General features: G+C 47.9%; 2 protein-coding genes across 10 annotated transcripts in view; one reads left to right on the top strand and one right to left on the bottom strand.

The window, feature by feature from the left end:
• Positions 1-310: 310 nt before the first annotated feature.
• On the bottom strand, positions 311-16,045 carry ANKRD16 (ankyrin repeat domain 16). Of its 8 annotated transcripts, none has more exons than XR_002804886.2 (10): positions 15,735-16,045; positions 12,866-13,086; positions 11,352-11,394; positions 8,885-8,993; positions 8,211-8,372; positions 6,939-7,017; positions 5,663-5,902; positions 3,939-4,006; positions 3,654-3,768; positions 311-1,027 (listed from the first exon to the last, which is right to left on the bottom strand). XR_002804886.2 is itself a non-coding variant. In XM_070255011.1 (8 exons), exons 2-8 carry the CDS (start codon positions 14,373-14,375, stop codon positions 5,745-5,747), a joined length of 966 nt encoding a protein of 321 aa, XP_070111112.1. In that variant the 5' UTR covers positions 14,376-14,396; positions 15,735-15,946; the 3' UTR covers positions 5,326-5,744. The 8 variants fall into 8 exon arrangements, 3 of the variants coding, with proteins under 3 accessions (XP_070111112.1, XP_005607007.2, XP_070111113.1); XR_002804885.2 differs by having other exon boundaries at positions 3,947-4,006; XR_011433928.1 differs by lacking the exon at positions 3,654-3,768.
• Positions 16,046-16,582: 537 nt separating this feature from the next.
• FBH1 (F-box DNA helicase 1) overlaps positions 16,583-19,170 on the top strand; it is a 46,960-nt gene continuing 44,372 nt past the window's right edge. Inside the window, exon 1 of one of the 2 annotated variants that reach the window (XM_023632011.2) lies at positions 16,583-16,782. In XM_023632011.2, coding sequence (XP_023487779.2) covers position 16,782 — 1 coding nt within the window. In that variant the 5' untranslated portion in view covers positions 16,583-16,781. The remainder of the gene's footprint in view (positions 16,783-19,170) is intronic. The other variant, XM_023632012.2, reaches the window with a different exon arrangement.

The raw sequence follows: 19,170 nt of genomic DNA, 5'->3' as shown, positions 1-19,170 counted from the left end.
CAGAAAACACGCCGTGGCAGAACCTGGGGAGCTAAAGATGTAACTGGTCCTGGTGTTTCTCAGGAACGCCACCGCCTGTCCGTGTTATCAAGTCAAGTCCCTCGCTCGGGGATGGTCACAGGAGCTAAAACTCTGGGGACACTCTAAGACAGGCCTTCGTCACACACGCTAAGCTAACCCTCAGTCACAGCTGAGGTCGGAGGCCAGCCCTCACTTTCACCTCGTTTCTTCTCAATAAAAATCACATCACTGTTTCTAATGGTTCACTCCACACCCTTGCTGGCTTATAAAAAGCCTAAAGGCTACCAAATGTAGGTTAACATTATTTTATCATAGAAAATGTAACATACATGTTCCGCCAACCCCACAGCTCCAAATACTGGTGTTGTAAATGAGACGAGGACGCGGGTTCCACGGAAACTTTCTCTTGATCGCCATCCTTTCTTCCTTTCTACATCTTCCTCTGCATTCGAGAGCTCAGCCTCCCCGAGGGCTGTCAGTGCCTCTTCCCCCGTCTCCCGCAGGACCCGCTCATCAATGAGCCTTCCCCCTCTCTGCTCCGGTTTTCTCCCCACCACTGGATCCTGCCCCACGTGTGTAAACATACACTCTAAAAAATCTACCGCATCAAACTACTTCCTCATGTCTTTCTTTCTCTTCACACTCAACACATCCAACAGAGCACGGACCTGTTCAGGCCGCCACGGTCTCCACCCCTAGCCCAGGCTGACCTTCTGGCCATCAGATCCAGCAGCCTTTGCTTCCAGTCGAATGTGACAAAGCTTCAGAGATATCCTATCTACATCTTATCTTAACAAAACAAAATAACCGAAAAATGACAACATGAGGATAAACATGGACAAGAATATGATGGAGGGGCTGGCCCCGTGACTGAGTGGTTAAGTTCGCGTGCTCCGCTGCGGCGGCCCAGGGTTTCGCTGGTTCGGATCCTGGGCGCGGACATGGCACTGCTCATCAGGCCACGTTGAGACGGCGTCCCATATGCCACAACTGGAAGGACCTGCAACTAAAATACACAACTATGTACCATGGATTTGGGGAGATAAAGCAGAAAAAAACAAAAAGAATACGATGGAGCATTAGAGAGTGATTAAAATAAAAGTTCACGAAGTTTTGAAGAGCATTATGATATGCCTGTGATATAAAGTCAGGGTAAAAACTGCATAAATAGCATCATCTCAACTACATACATATAAAAAATCTAGGAGGAAATAAGAGTGGTTCTTTTTGGTTAGTGGAATTATAGGTTATTTTTGTTTTCTCCTTTACTTTTCTGTTTTACAATGAATCTTAAAAAAACACTATGTGAAGGGGCTGGGTCGGCCCCCTGGCCGAGTGGTTAAGTTTGCGTGCCCTGCTTTGGCGGCCCAGGATTTCACCAGTTCAGATCCTGGGCACAGACATGGCACCACTCATCAGGCCATGTTGAGGCGGCGTCCCACATGGCACAACCAGAAGGACCCACAACCAGAATACATAACTATGTACTGGGGGCCTTTGGGGAGAAGAAGGAAAATTAAAAACAAAGAATAAATAAATAAATAATAAAATTTTTAAAAATCCAAAACACTATGCCAATAAAAGGGTCGCTGCTCTGGCCTGCCCCCTGCTGGCGAGTCCCAGCAACGTCACGGTCACACTTAGGGCCTGCCCTTCCTCTTTATTACCTGAGCTCCCTTCACATACAGTTCTCTTTTTTTTGGTCTGAGTTTTGTAATTTCTTTCCCATTTTGTAATTCCTTTCCTATTTTGTCTTGTAAATACTTTCTGGCGTAACTTTTTTTGGTAATATGTTAGGCCTCGCTATTTTCCAATGATTGCAATTCTCACCTATTTGTATCTCTTTCCAGAGGCTTCTGCCCTGGTCGATCTTAGGAACACATGCCCACTGTGGATCAGGTGTGCTTTCGGAACCAGCCAAAAGCCCCTGTGAAAGCAGGTCTTGGTCAAGGCACCGGAAACCCTGGTGAACGTGCCCGTGTGTTCCCTGGGAGGGGAAGCACGGCAAGGCCCCGTCAGCAGTCGGTGCCTTGGTCACGTTAGTGAGAGCTGACAGCTACGTGGAGGATGGATCTGAGGAGGACAAGACAGGGAGCAGGAGAACAGTTAGGAGGCTGCTGCAGTCGTGGTCCGGATGAGCACCTGAGGGCTCGGACCAGGGAGTCACAGCAGGCAGGGAGCGGAGCTTCCTGCCGGAAGAAGAGCGCTGGATCCCTGGTTTGCAGCTTGGGTCACTGGCTGAACTGCGGTGTCATCCACTGGGCTGAGAATACAGACATATAGTAAGCAGGTTATGGGGAAAGCTAGGTTTTGAATAAACTGAATGTGGGATGGCCTTAGATGTCCATGCAAAAACATAGAGCAGGCAGAATAAAACAAGGGTTAGAGAGAGACTGGGGTGCTACAAACATCAGGGTGCAGGCGGAGTGAGCAGAATGGAGGGGGTGGCTTTGGGAGTGTACACAGAATAAGGAGAGCAGTGAGTGGGTGACAAAAGCAGGCATGTTAGCACTCACGGGACAGGCCTGAACACGCTCATCATGGGGACAAAAAAGGAAACATCAGAAAGAAAGACCCAGGAGGTGTCACCAGAGGTGACAAGAAATGAGCTTCCAGAAGGTGGGAGTGACGGACAACTGAACTGAAAAGATCAGTAACATAAGGGCTAAAATTATATTGCTTGATCCGGTGATCAGGAAGTCACTGGTAACCGACTAGAGAACAGTCTGCGCACAGCAGCAGCGAGGAAGCCGGACAGCAGCGGGGAGAGCACTGCCTGGGAGCTGAGGAACCAAGTGTAGGCGCTTCTCCAAAGAAGTCTGGATGAGAGAAGATGCTTGAGACAGAGTAATAATTAGGAGGGGCTGCATGGGGCAAGAGTCAAGGGGTGAAATGAGGCCGTCTAGGTGAGGCATTCAGCACAGTATCTAGGATACAGTAAGTGTTCAAGAAACCTAAACTATTATCACTCACTCATTGACCATCTAATAATTTCAAACCTTGCCATATGCCAGGCACTGTTCTGGGCCCTGCAGACGTGGTAAATGATCAAGAGAGACAGAAGTCCCTGCTCAAGGACCTTACATTCTAGTGGGGGACACAAACAGTAAACAAAATAAATAACTCAAAATGTATAGCCTATCTGATAGTGGTAAATGCTAAGGAGAATAAACAAGCTGGGAAAGGAGATACAAAATGCTGGAGGAAGGAATGAAACTTCAGACCAAGTGAGCTTCGAGGGCCTCCCCGAGGAGACTTTTAAATAAGACCTAAAGGAACTGAGAAAAGTACCTATAATTAGGAAGTTAGGGAATAATACTAATTATCACTACTGTCATTAGCATTCCTTTTTTTCAAAGGTTGGCACCTGAGCTAACACCTGTTGCCAATCTTCTTTTTTCTTCTTCTTCTTCTTCTCCCCAAAGCTCCCCCAGTACATAGCTGTATATCCTAGTTGTGAGTGCCTCTGGCTCTGCTATGTGGGACGCTGCCTCAGCATGCTTGATGAGCAGTGTCATGTCTGCACCCGGGATCCAAACCAGTGAAAACCCAGGCCGCCAAAGTGAAGCGTGCCAGAGGGCCGTCCCCATCATTAGTACTCTTAATATCTCACTATTACAGTCATAAATTACCATCTTTGCCATAATTAATGTCATCATTACTGCCATCTCCGGCTTTTGAGCAGTTTCAGCAGCAGCATCGAGGAGCCATGGTCTACTCTCCACAGGCTTCTCAAATCCAGAACCCCTGGGGAAGAAAAGTGTAACCGAGAGACCACAACCCCCGCTAGTTTGTTCGGCGGGAGCAACACTACAGATGTGACCGGACCTTGCATGTAGTCATGGCAAATAAAAAGCTGATTCAGGTGTGTGCTGAGGGGCAGAGAAAGCCCGCACCACCCGATCCTTCCATCCCACCTGCACACCTGGAGCTCCACATAACGGCACCTCCTTCAGACCCGCAGGGCAGCAACACAAAGACATGTCTGAAACAACAGGAGGATGGTAACCGCAGCTCGAATGGGTGCAGACGCAGAGCATGTGATTTAGAGGTCACAAGACAGGATTATATAACCAAGCTGTGCTTCTACCGGAACACGTGTGTGGCTGTCAGGGATAGGATCAGCCAGCACCATCTGGGAATAATGACGAAGTGGAAATTCTTGCTATTTACCCAGCGCAGTACGATGCTGAGAACAGGTGGGTGTGTAAATTTCTTACCGAATTGCACTGAGCAAGCGGATTAAGTCTTGCTTGTGATTGATGCATACAATTTTTTTAAGAGACTGACTTGAACTAATAATTATTCTTTGCAATTCAAAGAAAATGATCAAAGAAAAAGAGAAGAATCCAAATGCCTGAGGACTCATCCTATCTTCAATCTTGCAATTTAAGCTGATGCAAAATTTTTTACAGTTACGCAAATGTTCATTCCTTAACAATCACAGGCTTCATAGGCAGGTGGCACAGGACAGGAGCTGTGACCCTTGTGTTTAAGACCACACCCTTTCTTCAACTGAGGTAATGGAAAAGTTCAGAAGATATCTTAGATGCACTGTTTGTTTTGAATGAGTATTTTATTTATTTCTTCTTGCTGGGAAAGATGTGCTCTGAGCTAACATCTGTTGCCAATCTTCCTTTTTCTTTTCTTCCTCCCCAAAGCCCCAGTACATAGCTGTATATTCTGGTTGTTAGTCCTTCCACTTCTTCTATGTGAGGACCACCACACCATGGCTACTGACAGTCGAGTGGTGTGGTTCTGCGCCAAAGAACTGAACCCAGGCTGCCAAAGTGGAGCATGCAGAACTTTAACCACCAGGCCATCAGGGCTGGCCCTTGAATGCATCTTTTAGACCTATTTATTACCTGAAAACAGCCCATACAGAACTTGTCTATTAAGAAAAATAAGTCTCGGGGCCACCTTGGTGGCATAGTGGTTAAGTTTGTACGCTCTGCTTTGGAGGCCCAGGGTTCGTAGGTTTGGATCCTGGGTGCAGACCTAGCACCACTCGTCAAGCCACACTATGGCGACATCCCACATAACATAGAGGTAGATTGGCACAGATGTTAGCTCTGGACCAATCTTTCTCACACACACACACACACAAAAGATAAAGAATCCTCAAGATTAAAACATTATAGCTTAACTAGCAGTGCTTAAAATATAGAAACATTTTCATTAACTCCTTATAAATGTCTGTGTCAACAGATTATAAGCACTTCCTTCCCAACTACAAAACCAAAAGTTAAACCATTGTAATGGCCAAGAAAAAAGCATACGAAAGAAGAAAGTAAACAGCTAACAGCAGTTTCTTCTACTTTTAATGTTATCATTGCCTTGCCATATATTTATTATAAAACATTTCATATATATACACACACACATATAAAAATATGTACACATCATATTCATGCACATTACGTGCTATTCTAAGGAGTCCAGACACTGACCTCACAGACATCATCTAATCCCATCTGAAGAGTAGGAAAGTGAAATACAGCCTATGGGAAGATTCCGATTGTGCTCAAGATCTCACACTGTGCCAGTCACACAGCTGGGAAGCCAGCCCCCCCATCTCTGGGAATTCTCAACTGAGTGGAGAGGGCAGAGTGAAGGAAGGCAGAAAACACTGGCTACTGACCTAACTTCACTGAATCTGGTAACGACTTAAGCAGCAGGATAGCAGTTACCACACGCGGCACTGTCTTCCTTTAGAAACACCCTCACGTCGTCACACTGTGGTCGAAGCAATGGAGGATGTCTGCGCTCCGTGTGAGCTGCTGAGCCAGGGTGCCCGTGATGTCTGCGGAGTCTCTCAGCCCAGACTGCAGGAGAAACTCGACACAAGCCACGTGCTGCCCTGCGCAGGCCAAGTGCAGGGCTGAGCAGAGGGAGAGAGAAGCCACAGGAACTCAGTGCATGACCCCAACACAATAATGACCTAGTAAGTACGTTGCTCCTAATAAAAACACTGGCTCTTTCAATTATACAGATCTTATATTTCCATAATTTATCCTTATGACTGCCTATATGGGATCAAAATATTTCTCCTTTTAACCTGACTGGGACTGAAATGGTTTTAAAAATAATAAAACCAATGGGAGAGGATGTAAGAGACTTGTCTGAAGCAACAAAGCAAGAATGAGAATCGGAGACTTCACATGGCACAGAAAACATTCTCAAAGTTTCGTGAATTCTCTGTGTGAGTAAAAATATCACCACGAATAAGAATGATGTGACAAAAAGAAAAAGTGCTGACATTTTAGGAAAAACGCTAACCCATTCTGGTTAGAAGTTAGAGCAGGTTTCCAGCGTGCTGCGGGCCCCAAGGTCCCGGGTCCTGCCCCATCTTTAGGAGACAGTCTTGTGTCCCTGGACTCAGTGACTGCCCTCTGCAGCCCCATGGCGAGCAGCTGGTTATCTGTGCGATCCCACTAGACCCTTGCAAGGTGGCCACTGGCGCACAGAATGATAACGAGAGGGTTTATTCTAAAGGGTAAGTCTAAACAATTAGCTCTGAAAATATCTTTCTGAGCCCTAAACTTAAAAAATTATAGTGATTATAGTTTCGAAATACGCTCTAAACAGAGACGATCTATGAAGAATCTATATAACACCCGGATAGCTGGCGTCATCATGGATTAAGATAAAGTGCTTTTATGTCACATATATTGTTGTGGCTTAAAATAATAAAAACGACAATAACAGCAGTAGTAGTGAATAGTAGTCATCATGATTGCTATGGCACCAGCAATATTTCTATAGCTTTGCCAACAGAACAGACGTTATTTTAAAGAAAAGCTGGCTGAGCTACTAGAGGACTAGTACTAAACCAACGGTTTTAATATTAAGGTCCACGTACTGTTTCTACTCGGTTTACTAACAATTTCCAAGGCCCATGTAAAATGAGGGCGTACCTGATCGACTTCTTGCATCTTTAGCGTTGATGTCAGCACCCAAGGATAAGAGCATCTGAACTGTGCTTACGTGACCTTCCTGAGTGTTGAAACAAACTTGTTATCGCTGCGACGAGGACAAAAGCAAAGCTTTAAACGCAAACTCTAATGCATATTAGGCACTTTTTCTAAAACACAATTGCTAAAACTGAATTTTCATATCTAAAGGAAGACATGTTATATCACTCTCAAATTTCAGTAAAAATCAATAAATAAAGATTTTGGTGACATTTAGTCATTAGAATATAGAAGATCAACTTTGTAAGCCAATTTATTGACTAATACAGTTGGGTTTTCTTGAGTGCACTGAGTATAAATCTTGTGATTTGTACAGAACACACAAGTCCAAACCCTCCCAAGCAAACATACTCTTTGCTGAAGTCTTTAGGGCAGAGACAAACTAGAGAAGACTGCAGGCTCTCCTGGATGGGATTTTTATCACAGCTAGCATCACCATTTATAAGGCAATTTATGGACTTTCTGTCTAGCCAGTTAGTCCATTAGGATGCGGTGAGACTAAAATCAATCGCAGGTTCACTTCTCCTGTGGGTGAAGCCGCTAGCTTTTCTCCCCCTGCGGCCACATGCCACACTCTCAGCCCAGCCTCATCTATCTATCCACTTTCTCACGGGGGGAACGCAGGCAGGAGTGTAGCTCACCAGAAAAATACTTATTTCTGTTGCTAAGAAAACTAAGTAAAGGTAGGTAGCTAACCGTGTTAAAGTTAATCCACAAAAGACTCCTGGCATTTAAAACAGGAGGGCGCAAGCGGCTACTTTTCTAGGGAAAACTTTTTGCATGTCTTAAATATTTTATACATCGGAGAGTCCAGTAAATGCAATTTCCTTGCCTCAGTTAAAGAAATCTTAACTTCTGAAATCCAGTATAAGGATAAAGAGCTAGAAATTTTATACAATGGATTTTTATGGCTTCAAATAACATTCCTGAAAACAAAAAAAAAGGTAGTGGTGGGGGGTGGGGAACGGACAGACATAAAGCCCAGGCAATATATGGAGTAAAGGGTTTTTCTCAGTTTTTACCTAGGAAAAATAAAGGCAGTTTTCTCCTTAAAGGGACACAGGGCTTCAGAATCACAAACATTTCAGGAGTATATCATGGGTGATTTCTTTCCTCCACAGAGTTGAAGCCAAAGAAACAGAACTCTGGAGCTACTCATCAGTGGGGTGAGGCAAGCCTAAGGGAGCAGGGACGCCGTGACGAAAAGAAACAAACCTTAGCTGCATAATGAAGTGCCGTGAGGCGGGTCGATGCTGCTCTCACATCTACGTCAACGCCAAGTTCAGAGACCAAGAACCGGATGGCTTCGTTCTGCCCGGTGACTGCTGCCCTGTGGATAGCCTGGGCCCCCAGGGAATCCTCAGCAGAAACGCAAGCCTAGCAGGTTGGGGAGAGAGAGGAACAAAAATAAGGCGCAGAGAAACCTGCGCCATGGACCTTCTGATCTTTTGCCAAAGCTTTGTCATCTATGTATGTTTTTCTGGGCAGATGATACATAGCTTATGTAAGATTCTCAGAGGACTTTGTAACCAAAACAAAGGTTAAGAGTCAATGCTCTATGCTGAAGTACCAAAAGCGTACTGCGTGGGGAGAGCTTGTGGTTATCAGTGCTATCAAACGGCTGCTGTTTATGGAATCCTGACTTTGCTAACTGCTTTATGTGCATTATCTTATTTAATCCTTATGGTAACCCTCTGAAGAAAATTAAATGTGTCTCCACCTTACAGATGGGAGCACTGATGCTTAAAGAGATCAAGGGGTCCCGCAAGAGGTCCCTGTGGCAGAGCTGGGATTTGAACCCAAGGTCTGAATACCTATGCTTTCTGTTTATTCTATGATGTAAAACTTGTAGGAAGACCCAAAGGAATAAAACCAAACCATCGCTATACCTTATGTTCTTCCAGGAGCAGCCTGGCTACGTTGATGTGACCACACTGAATCGCGTCCATAAAGGGTGTGAGTCCACACTTGTCTCTGCAGTTGGGTTCATACTGGCACCTAGAGCCCAAATCCAACACACCAGAGCTGAGGAAAGTCACTGCTTCAAATCCATGCACAGTGGAGTCTTGCCCACCTGCAGTCCACAACACACCTTACAAACGATCTGTGAAAACCTGCGACTCTCCCTCTTGCCCCATCAGTATCTTGCCCTCAGTATCTGACCTGAGCTCTTCAGGAGTGCGCCGCTCTTCCCCATCAGCCCCTCCTCCAGCCTTCATCATCGGTCCAGCTTCTCATGCCTATTACCAAAATCTCTCAATTCTATATCCAAAATATTTCAAAAAACCGTACCCTTCTCTCCATCTCTGCTTTCACCCTTATGACCAAGTCAATAGACAACAGCCTCCTAATGGTTGTGCTCACTGAGGCTCCTGCCTTGCTAAGCCATCCTCACTGCCACCAGAGCAAGCTTCTCACCACGTGAATTTGAGGACAGCCACTCCTCCTGAAAACCTGGAACTACTCTCCAGTTGCAAAGGATAAAGTCTAAAACCGCAACATGACCTCTAACCATCAGGATAACGTGGCACCTACTTAGCTCTCCAGGTTCCTCGGGGACCCTCTTCCCTGGGCACCCACAACCTACTTTCTCTCCTTCCTTCCTTCTTCCTGTCCTCCCTTCTTCTGCTCCTTCAGTTGCCCAGCTCTTTGCTGCCTTGGCACTTGCTGATTCCCTCTGCTCGGGACCTGATTTCTCTATTCTTCCTTTGACAAACTCCAACTCATCCTTCACCTTGCAGCTTCCCTGCGACCTCACAGAGCCCTGTCTTCTCCCTCATCTACTGTACGACCTTCGTTCCCTCATGGCATGGCGTTCTTTTCCTTTGTAGAACTACTAACGTCTGTAATTTTATGGTATTTATTTCTGTGACTGCTTGTCGACACGTGGCTTCCACACCCGCCTAGAGGCCGTGAGGGAAAGGACCACGTTTGTTGTGCTTGTCACCCAGCACCTAACACACGGGAGGTGCTTAAAAAGTATCTGTTGAATGAATGAATATTTAGGAGTTTGCCTAAAAGAGTGTTCCAACCGTCGGCAGGCAGGGCCCACACGTAAGCTGTGCTTTCAGGGCCCTGCGTCAGGCCCTCTTCTCTTCTTACTGTACATTGTCCCCTCGGGTAATCTCTTTCACTCCTACGGAGTCAACTGTCATTTCCGTGTCGATGAAACCCACATTTGTGTCTCGGCCCACACCTCTCCACTGGGCTTCAGAAGTGTGTCTCTAACTGCCCACCTGACACCTTTGCTTGAACGACTCAGAGGTACGTGCAACTCAGCATGTCCCAAAGTGAAATTATCATGTTTGCCCCCAAACCCTGCTGCTCGTCCAGTGTTCTCTATCTCAAGAAACAGCGCCCGCGCCATCACTGGTTGCCAAAGGGAGAAACCTGGAAGCCATCCTTGACTCCTCCTTCTCCCTCATCCGCTTTATCGAATTACTCACCTAGATCTGCTGCTTCCACTTCTTCAGTATCTTTCTCATCCCGACAGTCAGGTTCTTAGTCCAGCTACTGTTATCCCTCTCCCGTTCAACTGCCACAGCACCCACTCCTGCTTCCCCTCCAATCCACTGTCTATTTAGCAACCAAAGGATCTTTGAAAAGCACAAATTTCTTATTACCACACCCCCGTTTAAAACCCTTCATGGCATCGTATATGCTCAGAATCAAGTGTAAAATCCTTCACAGGGTCTAGTGTCCCACCTGACCTAATTCTGGCCTCCCTCCGCAGCCTCATGGCGCCCTGCTCTCCCCTTCGCTCTTGAGTCTTCAGCACATACTGAACCTCTTCCAGTTTCTCACACGCAGTGTGCCTTTCCCTGGCCAAGCACTTAGGGGTACTGTTAGCTCTGTCTGAAACGGCCCCTGCCTCCTGCACTCAGCCTCGTCAGGCCACAGCTGAAGGATCACTGAGGCTGAGATTCCTCACTCCCGGGCCAAGCTGGGTCTTCCTGTCTCATGCTCCTGTCGGGGTCCCGCGGCTCCTGGCACACTCATCAGACTCCTGACTTCCGTGGGGGCCTGTCTTCCCTGCAGTCTGGGAGCTCCGGAAGCGGGGAACCACGTCTCGTTTCTGTGGCTGGCTCTGCATCTAGTACGTGCTTCCTTTCTATTAGGCACTGAATTAATATCTAAATATTTGTTGAGTGAATGGTGAAATGGATGATTTTTCTTCATGCTCGTTGGGCCATTTTTGTTTTACCGTCTTTGAGTTACTCACTTACGTCCTTTGTTCATGTCCTTTTGGTACCTCAGTTTCTTTCCGAGTAATTTGCCTGAGCTCTTTATGTAGCACAGATTATCAACTGTCACAATTAGCAAATTATTTTCCTCTACTTGTTGTTTTGTTCTTACCTCCGAAGAAGCACCTGTACTGCCTCTAAACAGCCATGCATCGCTGGGAGAAGAGAATTGAGAATTAGAGCTTTTAGTGCGTGTATAAAATGCGTGTCTCCTCCTGGAACCTCTCTCTGCCCCATCCTTTTAGCCACGACTTACAGGAAGGAGTAAGTTAGGTATACTGTTACCACCCCAGGAAAATAAGGATTTAGCAGGACAAGTGGTAAAGAATGATGTTGTCACTTAACAGGTACACAGCTAACACCTGATTACCTTGTCTTTGTGAGCACTTTCACAGCAAATTTTCGATCCTAAACCTATCTCCTCATTTAGGTGTAACAAATCCCTAGGGCCAGTCAGTTCTTGCTGAGGAAACGTAAAACATTTTAACAGTAATCCACAACAAAATAACTAGGGATTTGATTCTCCTACTAAAAATAACTACACTCAGTGATAAAGATTTCGACGATGTGTTCTCCACCGTTTTCTGAGAATGGCTGGGTGCTGACTGTTTCTCTGGAAGAGAAGGGGAGCTGGTCAAATGATTATGAGCGGAGAAAAGTATTCTACTCACTTGCAAAGTTTTACAAAGGATTTCTTGGTCCCCACGTGCCCACTGTGGCTAGAATAATTACATGCCTATTTCCTACATTATACCATGTCACAGGCATTGATTTCTAGAGAAACGAAGAGCCCTGTGTTCTAATTCAACGTACCACCTAGAAGGCTAGATTATGTTCTGAATTTCTGGATCTGGACTCTTGAGCTCCTCAACATCCATCTCATCTTATGCCACAGGACTTTTGCTTTTTACTAATTTAAAACAATCCAGGAATAGATAATTCAGAGTTAAGGATAATTACTCCAAACAACAACGACTGTACCCCAAATCTGTATCTGACATCGTCACTAGACAAGTCACATGCACTCAGCCCAGGTATTGAGTTAGAAGCCCCTCTATCTGTTTAGGTGGACAGCACTGTGGGGGCTGCTGCTGAGGATGTAAGAAAACAGCATCTCATTTCCTCCTGCCTTTAATAACAACAATGTGAAAATGACTATGGAGGGAGCAGCAGCTGGTTGTTCTGTGCTCACCACATGTCAGGCACTGTCTGAGGGATTCCCACACATCATGCTCCGGAAGCCCAACACCCACCCTGAGGAATGGCATCAATGCCATCATCACTTTGCTGATGAGGAAACTTGCTCAAGAGGCTGTTTCTTGCCCGAGGTCAAAGACTTCCTTAGTAGAGAACGGAACCAGCTTACCCTCTAACTAACTGGGGAGAATAAGACAGATAAACATGAAAACTGAACAACAGAGAAGAGCACGTTAAATGCCAAGTTACAGTAGCTTTAGAAACTAATTGCATGCCAAAAGACCCCAAAGCTGCTCTTATCCTCTGCCCTCTATCTTCCAGAACCCTCCATACCCCCCGTGGGTGCCTCGACCTCGATGATGTTCTGCAGTTCTGGGCAAGGCAGTCAGCCCACCCACGCCGGCAACCCTGCAGAGCTCCAGGCCATACCTGCGGTGTGCAGAGGAGTTCTCCCAATTTTGCTCTCTGTCTTCCAGGCAGCCGGGCAGACAGTGAGCAAGTACTGGAGGATCAGGGGGTCACCTTCTCGGCTGGCAATGTGGAAACTGTTCCAGCCGTCTTTGTTCTTCAGAAGCGGATTGGCACCATGTTCCACAAGGTCCTGGATCACCCCGAGATTCTTCCTTGTGCAGGCCATCATCAGAGGAGTCCTGAGGCCAAGCAGGACAAGCTGTCAGATGGAAGGGCAGCCGAGACATTAGAAGCGCGAGACCAGGTCTTTAGAAAAATGCACAGCCTTGGGGGAGATGGGAAGCTGAGAGGACTCAGGGGTCTGGGAAGCAGGAAGACTGGCAACTTCTCTGCCTGCTGTGAGGACCCTGGGAGAAATAATGAGGGGAAAATGGTGGTGATGAAGGTGCACCCACAGGAGGAAAATACCGAGGAGGCAAAGCTGCTTCTGAACTAGTTTACAGTATGGCACTGAATTGGGACAGAGCTAACCAAAACCAGAGACAGTTTGTCCTGAATAACACTTGCATAAGAGGTACTTTGCTGGACTTATCCCATTGACTTCAATCAGTAACCATTTATTAATTAAATTGTGCTGAAAAGGAATTAAAGAAGAGCATTTGACACAGCGTCTGGCCACAAGGAGCACACACTGGTGAAGCAAATGACACAGTGTGACTACAGTAAGTTTCCGAATGGACTGTCCGCAATCATGAGAGAGTGAACTATTATTAATGAAACAGGCAAACAGTTAGCCATTGATGATTAAGCAGCTAGGAACTAGAGTTTTTTTTTCTTTTTTGCAATTACTGACTATAGTTTTTAGTTGTTCACACGCCCACTGTTAACTCGCCTATTTAGGCAATATGCTGTCTGACTCCCACCACGTTCCTACAGATAACATCTCCCTGGGGATGGAGCCTGGATCACCACGATAACGGGTGTTTGAGCTGTTTTTCAGGAATTAGAACCCTTTGTCCACTTTAGACAGGTGGAGACCACCAACCCATCAACCGCGCCCACGCAGATGTCAGATAAGAAACCTTTTGACGACAAGAGGCTAAAAACTCTACCCTCAGATCATGCTAACGCCACCATTTTGTGAGCATGCGTTCTACGAAGAGCCATGAAATCTGACTACGCTTGCGCAGCTCATCAATTACCTCCCCTCCAATCCCATCCCCTCCAGTCATCTATCTCCACATTTCCGACCACCTTGCCCCCCACCCCATAAATATCCCTGAGTCCCTATTTTTGGGGAAGCGGATTTGAGACTCATTCTCCTGTTTGCTCACCTGGCTCCTCCATGATTAAACCCTCCCTCTGCTGCCATCTTGTCATCTTGGTGTTTGGTTTTCTGGGTGATGGGCAAAAACGAACCTGGGTTGGGTAACATGAATATCGAGGGAGGCGGCTCCGGCCTTCCTCTTCTCCCACATAAATGATTTGGGGTAAGCCATTTCACTTCCGCAAGCTTCTGGTTTCTCATCTGCAAAATGAGCTACGATTCCTGGAAAGCAGGGGAAGGTCTTGTTTACCTCCTATTCTGAGAGTTAGAACCTGTGTCTGGCACACAGCGGGAGCTCACTATACCGAGAAGACCTCTAAAGTCTCATGTAGGATCTCTCCTCTAAGGTTGGTATGACAGTATTTACTAACACTACAGATGTGTATCTTTGGTCATGCGGTAATGACAGAAAATGACAACTTAAGAGGGAGAAACCCTGATATATGAAGGCTGGAACATTCAAGAAGAACTTCACAGAGGGAATGAGTCTTGAGCAAGGCAGGATGACGGGAAAAGCGTGGCAGAAGGTATTTCAGAAAGCCAGGAAGATGACAATGCACGAAACTGTCCCACTGTGACGACACCTCCCAAATACAGAATCCAAGGAACCTTGCCCTTTTAACGGTTTTTGGGGGAGGCTATTTCCTTATCCACAGAATTGTTTTGAGGAGCATACGAGGAAATATGCCTCTGGGACCTATCTTTGGACCAGTTTACTGGCAGCACAAGAAAATCAGTCTTGCGCGTGGTCACAGCCAAAGTGCAACCCTCAAAACATAACCAGGCCTACACCCCCACCCCCGTGGGCGAGATGCACTCTATTCAACTATATGGCTGTCTGCAGGCACGAACCTTATCATGCTATGAATCTTAAGATGTTCCTAACCTCTAAGGAGGCCCACATAGTACCGAAAACAGTGTCCATCTAACAAAATGCAATCGGTTTGTGTGATGGTGAGTAATCCTGACTGTGCAGCAAGGCTACACACGTGAGAAAATCACAGATCGCCACACACACGCAAGTGCATGTATAACTGGTAAAATCTGAATAAGCATATTGATTGTAGCAATGTCAGTTTCTTACTTTTGTTATTGTATCGCAGCTGTGTAAGATGCTAACTTTGGGGAGGCTGGGGGAAGGGCGCGTGGGACCTCCCTGAACATATCTTTGCAACCTCCTGGAAACCTGTAACTATTTCAAAATAAAAAGTCAAAACAATGCCATTGGTGAAGTAATCATTTGGCTAGATGATCCCAGAAGAACATCGCATTCTGGGGCTCATGCTACATGCAGTGCACACAATTCACTGTTGGATCCTTTGATCCATTCTATCTGTTCGATCATATTCCATACCGTTCTCTGCTCAGTCAAGGGAAGCAGTTTGGAACAGAAGATTGGAAGAGTTAACCCCACAGGGTAGGAACAATGTTCGCTGCAGGTCATCTGCCCTATAGGGGAAGGGGGAGAAGCTATGCTGTCGAGGCGGACGAAGTACACGGGAATCCTATTCTGCGGGGAAGGGGGGCGGGGGGCGTCTTTCTGGAACTCCCGCCACCTACCAGTCGGCCTTCTTCAGGCAGTCGACCGCGGCTCCCCGGCCCAGCAGGTACTGCACGCAGTCCCGGTGGCCCATGGAGGCAGCCTCGTGCAGAGGCCGCTTGTAGTCTCGGTTGGCGGCCTCGATGTCCATGTCCCAGGCCTCGACCAGGTAGGCCAGGACGTCCCGACGCCCGTGGCGGGTGGCGCAGTGAAGGAGGGTGTCCCCGGCCGGGCCCGGGCAGAGGGCGGGCCCCGCGCCCCGTAGCTCCTCCCGCAGGGCGCCCAGCCGGCCCTCCTGCACCAGCCTGCAGAGCCGCCGCGGGTCCGCCATGGGCCCAGCCCCGGCCCCGCGTGGGGGCACACCGGGACCCCCAGGCCCGGCGTGGGGAGAGGCCGTGCTTCCCTGAGCCCGGGGATCAGGCCTCCAGCGGGCCGCGGGCTGCCGCGGACGCGCGCTTCAGGGGCGCCACCACTGGTCTCGTTTTGGGGCGGAACGGGAGGCAGTGGGGTGATGCCGCCGCCAGGAGAGGCGCGCGCCGCCCGGGAGGAGCAGGCCGGCGGGGCCCTGCACCGGCGAGGGGCGCCGATCCGGGCTGGCTGGACCGCGACTCCGCGGAGGCCGCCGCGGGTCCTCGTCACCAGGCGGCCGCGGGCCCGCCCCTCGCTCCCCGAGCCGAGCCAGTCCCCGCCCCGCCGCGGCCCCTCCGCGGGTCCCTGGGAGCTGGGAGGAACTCTGGGAAAGTTTCCACTCGCCTCCTCGGCCCAAGCGGAAGCACGGACGGGGCGGGGCCCGCTAGCGGTAGCCTCGCCCCCTCCGGACGCGCGCTCCGATTGGCCTTTCGAACAGTTCGTCAGCGCTCCCGCTTCGTGCGCACATCCCGATTGGCTGGAGGGGCAGTCCGTCAGCCCTGGCGGCGGGCTCTTCCCGGGCTGCGGCGGGGGCGCAGCTGGCGGAGGAAGTCCGCGGCCTGCTCGGGCTCGCGCTGCCCTGGGAACGCCGGGACTGGGAGGCTGGGCGGCCCGGGCCCAGCGGCGGCGGCGGCTGGAGCCCCGGTCCGGAGCGCCATAGTGCGTGAGGCCGCGGACGTGGCAGGGGGCGTGGGCGGGGCCCTGCCGTGTGGACACTTAACCTTTCGGGGTCCTTAGTGGGGGTCCAGCTTCCAGGGGTGGTCAGCGGGTCCGCGGGAGCACCGGGGTCCGGGCCGAGCGCAGGCGTGGAGGGGCTTGGGCGGCCGGCTGGGGGGAGCTGCAGGGGCGCGGCGGGCGTGCACGCACGGGGCGGAGGGCGCCCCCACACTGCGGCCCAGGAAGGGGGAGCTCGTCGTGTGTCGGTGGTTGTAGCAGTCACGGGGGACGTGGCCTCGGCTGCTGGCGAGCCAGCATTTCCTTTTCCCTCTGGTGTTTTGACCTTGGGCAAGTCATTTTATTGTGTCCTTTTTGCCTCTGTGTCATATGTCGTCTCCCTCCCCCTCACCTGAATTTTAAGAAATTTCAGGTGATGGGGGAAGGCCTGGAGCTTGTGGAGGGTAGGCTGAGATCGGACCATGCCGTATGGGGGTGATGGCAGAGATTAGGGTAGGTGTTGAGGTCTCTGCCCGATCTCATTAGGTACTAGTCATTTAAACCCCCTGGTGTTTTCAGTTCCTTTAGCGATGAAACGGGAGTTGCTACTATTTGCCAGGTCAGGAAACAATTGTGCTTTATATTTTGGGTTGCACTCTATAGTTTACAAAGCACTTGACATTAGTTATCTATCTGCAAACAACCCTGTAAGGCGTCCTTACAGGTGGGGAAATTGAGGCCTGAAGAAGTTAGTGATTTTTCCACAGAAGTATAGGTAATAAAGTCCCTTGCAAGGAATGATGGTAGCACCTAACGAGTCTGCTAGTGCCTGGCACTCTGCTCGATAAATTAAGGGAGATCAAATGAAAAAAGACCCCTGGTATGAGCCCCAGACTATTTTACCAATGAGCAGATTGAATTTGGTTAGTTTATTGAATAATGTGGCTAGTCATTGGAGACAAAACCAAGGGCAGCTATCAGCTTTGCCAAAGTTACTGTTCACAGTAATCTTGCCTCTGCAAAAAAAAAAAAGGAAGATGTAAACATGCTTTGAAATGCATGAAGTTTTAGAACGTTCCAGTCTTTGTCTTTACTGCAGCTGTTGGTGTCAGCTGCAAATGGAAGTTGAGGCATTTGGTAGCTTTACACTTTTTGCTCTCATGCTGCCCTGCCCATCCTAATTACAAATGACCTCACCTTCTCTTGCCTTATGCCTCCACTTTCCCTGTCTTTAAAAACAAAATTGGGACACACGGATGCACAAGAGGACAGAATATTTTATATCCAGACGGCTGGTTACTTACAAATGCAATTCTGCTTCTGCTGTCTTCTTTAGGAACTTATTTTTGGTCTGTATCCCCCTTTAGAAGACTAGGTCATGATGTAGGTTAAACTGTACACGGCTCATTTGATGTTTCTGGAGCCAAAGCTTGGTGCAGAGGGGAGGGCTTCTTACAGTAAACTAAGAGATGGAGCTATTCTGGGGTCTTGGTGATTTCCCAGTTGGGTTGCCCATTTCTTTTGTGCAGGCTTTTGGAATTTGTGGTCTGCCCTTTAGTGTCTCGTTTTGCATGCAGTTGTCAGTGGCATTGTGACTTGCTACTTGGCCGTCTTCTTTTCTTTCTGTTACGTTGTGTTTCGTGGTTCTGTAGCGTTTAGTTATGATTGTCAGTGTCCTGATGATCTGACATGTGTGGTCTGTGAGTGTCAACACCAAACTGTTGGTATGGGGTTTAGAACACTAATTTCAGAATTGTTGCCATCTTCTTTTCTTTGCTTTCATATCCCTCTCCTTCCTAGGCTGATTTTATTTGAAGACTGAATTTGGGTTCTGTCTTTGCCCTTCTGGATCTGAAATCACCTACTCCTAGAAATTTATTATCTATTGCCAAAGCATCTCAAAGTCTGTGTCTTCAGCTGTCACTCACATGCCTTTTGACAACCAGTCTCGTATTTCAGAGTTCTTCCTGGAGCTTAACCTGGCATTCCACAGATAGCTCTAAAGCAAAAGAAAAACAACTATTTTCAAAACTGAAAACTTTCATCCTACCCCTACTCCAGGAAAAAGTGATTGAAACAAAAACACTATTTCTCCTTTACTCCTTAATGTAGTTAGTGACATTATCATTAAATTCTAGCTAGAAATGTGAGTTATCTTTGTTGTTCTTCTCTTTCACCTTTTTCTTCCAGTCTTGTTGAAAAAGACTGTCTTGATCTTCAGTTTCCTTTCTGTTTCTTCTGCTGCTGTTCTAAGGCCTTTACCAACTCTTGCCTCGGTTGGTAAAGTGACTTTCTGCCTTCTTTTCCTGACAATCTCCTTGTCTACCCAGCCTGTACCCAACCTCCAGTTATTTTAAAGTGTGAATTTAATTGTGCAGTGACCCCACTTATAAG

This window comes from Equus caballus, chromosome 29 (genome assembly GCF_041296265.1).
Source record: "Equus caballus isolate H_3958 breed thoroughbred chromosome 29, TB-T2T, whole genome shotgun sequence".
Taxonomy (NCBI): Eukaryota; Metazoa; Chordata; class Mammalia; order Perissodactyla; family Equidae; genus Equus; species Equus caballus.
Note: the sequence above shows the minus strand (reverse complement) of the source record. Positions and strands in the feature narration are given on the sequence as shown.

Excerpts from the sequence above, each read along its gene's own strand:
- ANKRD16 (XM_005606950.4), bottom strand. The coding sequence starts at position 16,045 with ATGGCGGACCCGCGGCGGCTCTGCAGGCTGGTGCAGGAGGGCCGGCTG. Across the intron at positions 8,994-11,351 it reads GTACAGGTGCTTCTTCGGAG|GTGCCAGTATGAACCCAACT; the intron begins GTAAGAACAAAA and ends TTTGGGCTCTAG. Across the intron at positions 5,903-6,938 it reads AGATGCAAGAAGTCGATCAG|CCCTGCACTTGGCCTGCGCA; the intron begins GTACGCCCTCAT and ends CCCTCTGCTCAG.